At 39.8% G+C, this 6,075-nt stretch overlaps 1 protein-coding gene across 1 annotated transcript in view; it reads right to left on the bottom strand.

Moving 5' to 3' along the window:
- The window catches only part of LOC102255805 (epidermal growth factor receptor substrate 15-like), a 54,503-nt gene that overhangs the window by 40,896 nt on the left and 7,532 nt on the right, over positions 1 to 6,075 (bottom strand). The window contains exons 2-3 of the mRNA XM_005872493.2: positions 1,009 to 1,170; positions 424 to 621 (exon numbers count right to left, since the gene is read on the bottom strand). Of these exons, the coding sequence (XP_005872555.1) occupies positions 424 to 621; positions 1,009 to 1,170 (360 nt within the window). The remainder of the gene's footprint in view (positions 1 to 423; positions 622 to 1,008; positions 1,171 to 6,075) is intronic.

Below are 6,075 nucleotides of genomic sequence, written 5' to 3'. Positions count from 1 at the left end.
AGGGAGTGGCAAGAAATATTCAAAGTGATGAATAGGAAGGACCTACAACCAAGATTACTCTACCCAGCAAAGCTATCATGTAGAATTGAAGGTCAGATAAAGAGCTTCACAGACAAGAAAAAGCTAAAGGAGTTCATCACCACCAAACCAGGATTTATGAAATGCTGAAGGGTATTCTTTAAGAAGAGGAAGAAGAAAAAGGTAAAGATAAAAATTATAAACAACAAATACATATCTTGGGGGCGGGTAAGAGATCAACTGAAGGACTTGTATGCATGCATATAAGCATAACGAATGGACATAAGACCCTAGGGGGTAGGGGAGGCCGGGGGAATGTCAAGCGGGGGGGGAAAAAGGAGACATATGTAATACTCTTTGTAATACTTTAATAAAACAAAATTTAAAAAAAAAGAAAAGACTTACTGAACTAAGTTCCTGCTGTGAATCTTGCAGGTGCTGCTGAAGAGGTCCCAGCTGGGCCTTCCCTGACTCCACACTCTCCTCCAATTCTGCTGTTTCTTGCTGTAGGCGACTCAGCTCTTCCCTAGCTTTGGCCAGCTCTTCTTCATAAGTGGAGATCTGCGATTCTTGACTAGTTAACTCAGCTTTCAAGGATGAGATCTATAATATGGAGGTGAATGAGAAGAAGGATTAAAAAAAGAGATGTCATTAAAATGTTCCATAATACAATACATTTATTTGTTTAGCTTACTATTTTGGTATTTTTAAATGTAAACACTTGATAGAAAAGACAATTAGGGAATAAATAGTGAAAAGGCACAGGTACCGTACTTCCAAATAAAATTTGGAAAAATAGTACATTAAGTGCCCTATTTTCCCTAAAAAAGGCCTGTAATTTCTGAGTGAACTCAGTTCCATTTCCTTCATGTGCCTGAAGTTGATTAGAGATTGCCACCTAATGACAGCAACAACAGAGAAATGTTCCCATTTTAAGCCAGGGAAAGCAACTAAGGTGTAAATACACAGCAGTAAATGGCCAGTCTTTACCAGCTGGGCCTCCTCAGAGCATTTCTTTCTGACTTCCTGGAGTTGTTCCTCCAGCTGGGCTTTCTGCTCATCCAGCCCATCGAGGAGTTCCTGTACTTGTTGTTTCTGGGCCTGGAGATTTTGCAGATTAGTACTCTCCCTTTGGACTTCATCTTGAAGATCCTGAAATATAAGAAAAGGAACATATTTATTCTCTTTGGAGACAGGGGAAGATTAAGCCAACAATTTTTAAGAGCCTATTTAAGAGAAGAAAAATAAAATATTATCTTATTAATTATATGGTATTGGTGGATTAGAGGACTTGTAGCTTTAAATACAATCTTTACTTGAGGACTTCTTCCCTAGATTCCAGATTTAGATATCTAATTTGCTTACTCAAATCTGTCCTTGGATGTCTGGTTATTTTCACAAACATGTCAAAAACTCCTGGCATCCCCTCCTGCCCCCAAATCTGCCTCATCCTCAATCTCCCCACTCCCTTTCAGTTTGTCTGGCCAAAAAATATGTCATCATCTTTGACTCTTCTCTTTCTCTAACATCTCAGCTCCAATCCATCAGTTTATTTTCAGTACAGCAGCCAATTGTTAGAAACCTATGTCAGATGATGTCATTCCTCTACTCAAAACTCTACACCGACGCCCCATCTCCCTCACTGTAAAAACCAAAGTCCTTACAATAGTCCTACATGATCCCATCTCTCAACTTCATTTCTTACTGCTCTCTTTCTTGCTTGCTCAATTTCAGCCATACAGACCTCACTGCTGCTCCTCAAACATGCCAGAAATGCTCTCATCACAGGATCTTTCACTGATTATTCCCTCTTCTTCCTTTTTTAAAATTGTTCATCGATGAGAGAAAAACATCGATCAGCTGCCTCCTGAACACTCCCTACTGGGGATGTGCCTGCAACCAAGGTACATGTCCTTGACCAGAATCGAACCTGGGACCCTTCAGTCTGTAGGCTGGCGCTCCATCCACTGAGCCAAACCAGTTGGGGCTCTACCCTCTTTTCTAATCCACTGATCTGAACCTTGGCTTTCCCTAATCTGCTGTGTATTCCTTCCAATGTTATTATTTATTAGTGCTATGTCATTCTTATTTCTGACTGGTCTTTTTCCATAGTTACTATATCTTTTCTCATGCTGTTGAGCATCTTTGACATCATTATTCTAAACTCTATACCTGATAAATTTCTTATCTCTATGTCGTGTACCTCTTCTTCTGGAGAATTCTCTTGTTCTTTCATTTGGGGGTTGTTTCTTTGTCTCCCCATTTTGGTTGCCTATCTGGGTTTGTGTCTATGTATTAGGTAGATCTGCTACAACTCCCAATCTCTAATGCAGGACAATGTCAGATACTGTTTCTGACTCGCCCTGAGTCCTCTCTTTGGAGCTATCAACAATCCACAGCTTGTGCTCCCTCTGCTGTGGCTGGGTGCCTTTGGAAAGGACCAAAATATACACCAGGTTCTACTTTTCCTAGCCCCAAGCCCAGAAGGAAATTAGGCAAAGACTCAAAGCCTCCAGAGATCCACCTCTGCCTGAAGTCTGACTGTTATTCTCAGAGACATAATTTGCCTCAGACTACAGACCACAGGGTGGGGCAAGAGGGCTTCCAACAGGGTGGGAGCAACCGCCTTCTCCTTAGTCAAAAACCTTCTGGATAGTAAAGGTCCACTGGAGAAGATATCCTCTGTAGCAAGAGGGAATGACTCAGCATAGGAAAACTGAGTGACTGCTTTCTGAGTTCAACCCTCGAGCCCCCAACCCTGGACTCTCCTCACTCAGCTCCAGTCCACTCTGCCCTCCCCGTGCTGGAGCCCAAGGTAAGTGGCTGCACATGAAATTTTGTGCATTGGCCCTTTAAGAAGGTGCCTGCATATCCAGCCATCTCTGGCAGACAGCAACCCTGCTGCTTTTCACAGCCAGATGTTCTGTGGGGTCCCTCTCAGTTCTGGTTCTCTGGACTGGGGTTTAGACTCCAAAGTTCTCAGTGTGAACTCCCCATGGCCGAGATATCCCTCCAGATCTTCAGCTGCTGTCTGTGGAATCCTGGCCAGCTCTTTTGTGCGTCCACACTTCCTACCAGTCTCTATGTGGTCTCCACTTTCCATCCTTGGTTATAAGGGTTCTCTCTAGCTCAGTGGTTCTCAACCTTCCTAATGCTGCGACCCTTTAATACAGTTCCTCATGCTGTGGTGACCCCCAACCATAAAATTATTTTCATTGCTACTTCGTAACTGTAATTTTGCTACTGTTATGAATCGTAATGTAAATATCTGATATGCAGGATGTATTTTCATTGTTACAAATTGAACATAATTAAAGCATAGGGATAAATCACAAAAACAATATGTAATTATATATGTGTTTTCCGATGGTCTTAGGCGACCCCTGTGAAAGGGTCGTTCGACCCCCAAAGGGGTCGCAACTCACAGGTTGAGAACCGCTGCTCTAGCTAGTCTTCAGTTTACTTTTCAGGGTGTTTTTTTCTGTATTTTAGTTGTATTTCCAGTTTGGTTCTGGGAGAGTGTCAGTGTAGCTTCCACTTACTCCATTGCCATTTTTAATCTCCAGCAAACACTTTCAATAGTGCTTACAATGTGCTAGGTACTCTTCCAGGCTTTTCATATATATTAACTAATTTATAATCTATATGACAGATCTACAAGGTAGGTACAATTATTATTCATTTTACAGATGAGAAAATGGAGGCATAGATGATCAAGTAACTTACTCAAAGTTAGTTAGCAAGTGATGGATTCAAACTAGGTCCAGAATTTGAGCTCTTAATCACTATGCTACATACTATCTGTAGACTAAATGTCTCACACATGTGTGCCACTATTTTTCAAATACAAGCATACCTTGAAAATATTGCAGGTTTGGTCCAGACAACTGCAATAAAGCAAATATTGCAATAAAGCAAGTCACATCATTTTTTTTTTGGTTTCCCAATGCATATAAAAGTTATGTTACTACTATACTGTAGTCTAGTAAATGTGCAATAGCATTATCTCCTAACAATGTGTACACTTTAATTAAAAAATACTTTATTGCTAAAAAATTCTAACCATCATCTGAGCTTGTTGGAAAAATGGCACCAATAGAATTGCCCAATGCAGGGTTGCTACAAACCTTCAAATTGTAAAAAAAAAAAAAAATGCAATACCTATAAAGCATAATAAAAGGAGGTATGCCTGTAAATGTAGATGCTTCTGTGATTAAATAAAATATTGAACAATGCTTTTTATAATTGCTTTTCATCTTATATTTTCTCTTGCCAACTAATCAAATCTAAATTATAACTATCATTCTGCTCTCTTTAAAATTTTTCTTGAAAAGGGCCAACACAAATCAGGATCCAAGATGAGGATCTTCATGAATGAGGACTAAGGGGTCCACCCACCACAGAATAGTGTGAACCCCATAGAATCCCACTCTACCCCTGATGTCATTCCTGGGAGACCCTTTGCAGGGCTGTCAGGATAAGTAACTTTCCTCCCTCATTTCCAAATCTGGGAACCTGGAAGTGACTTCCTTAATTAGAGGGAAGCAGAGTCAGATTCGCCAAGGGAGAGGGCTCAGGCAGTTCTGGGAGTCAAAGTGATGATCCAGTGGAAAAGAAGGTAGTTTGGGGCCCAGATTTGAAAGTTCTGATGTGTTTTGTAACCAGTTTTACTTTATTCTACAGATGAGGGAGAACCATCTGTAGAAATAGCAGAGTGATTAAAGAGCACTCCTATCTGGTAAATTATTTAAAAAAAAAATAAAGTTGGACATATGGAATAAGAAGAAACAAAAACTGAAAAATAATTATATGTTTATTGTATTTATTGCATGTCTTTTTTGAGAGCCAATGCCAGGTGCATATATAAAACAGTATCTCTGTATTTAAGTATGGATCAGTTAACAGTGTAGGTTAGGTTAAAAATTTAGGCATGACTAGCAGTTTGGCTCAGTGGATAGAGCATCAGCCTGCGGACTGAAGGGTCCTGGGTTCGATTCCTGTTAAGGGCACAGGCTCCAGGGCAAGTGCAGGAGGCAACCAATCAATGTGATAAAATGCCCTTTGTTAGATTAAAATACTTAAATTTCTATTCACGATTTTTATAGTGTGTAGACCAGTGTGTAGATCTGACATTTAAAATTTCCATTATATGGAAATAATCTTTACTGCTTTAGCATGTCACTATGGCATATACCTTTCTTGTGTTTTTAAGTTTATATATTTGTTTTATACATTATATTATGGGCTATTCCTACTCTTCAGGAAGGCAGAATAACTGCTTCACTTCAACACAGTAGTCTGAGTAATACAACAGTTTGAAAAAGTCTTATAATTAAATTTTTTTTAAATGCCACTCATTGTGAATGCCTTATTGTATTATTATACATATTACAGATATATAGTAAAATATTTAAATCATATAGTTTGTACATAAAGATATGCTGGCCTAAAAAGCAGTTTTTAAGAATACTGGGAGAAAATTTTTTTCTTTTCCTTTAATTAAAAATGTTCAACCCAGCTGGCATGGCTCAGTGGTTGAATGTTGACCTATGAACTAGGAAGTCACTGGTTCAATTCCTGGTCAGGGCACATGCAGGGCAGGAAGTCACTGGTTCGATTCCTGGTCAGGGCACATGCAGGGCTTGAGGGCCCGATCCCCAGTGGGGGGCGTGCAGGAGGCAGCTGATCAATGATTCTTTCTCATCACTGATGTTTCTATCTCTCTCTCCCTCTCCCTTCCTCTTTGAAATCAATAAAAATATATTTTAAAAAGTGTTCAAAGGCAGGAATAGGAAAAATATGTTAACTATTTCCATCCTCAAATATTCTAGTCTAATTTTCCATTCTCTCCTAAACTCCAAAGAACAACATTGGACTTCACATATGTAATGATATATCTACACTAATAAAAGACAAATATATTAATTGACCGTACCTTCGCTACGCCCATCAGCCAATCAGAAGAGTATGCAAATTAACCCAACAAAGATGGCCGTTAAATTTGCATACTGCAGGCGGGGCGGCACAGTGCAATCCGCCTGCCCTGCCACCAGCTGC

This window comes from Myotis brandtii, unplaced genomic scaffold (assembly GCF_000412655.1).
Source record: "Myotis brandtii unplaced genomic scaffold, ASM41265v1 scaffold382, whole genome shotgun sequence".
Taxonomy (NCBI): domain Eukaryota; kingdom Metazoa; phylum Chordata; class Mammalia; order Chiroptera; family Vespertilionidae; genus Myotis; species Myotis brandtii.
The sequence above is the reverse complement of the archived record's forward strand: the minus strand, read 5'-3'. Positions and strand labels throughout refer to the sequence as shown.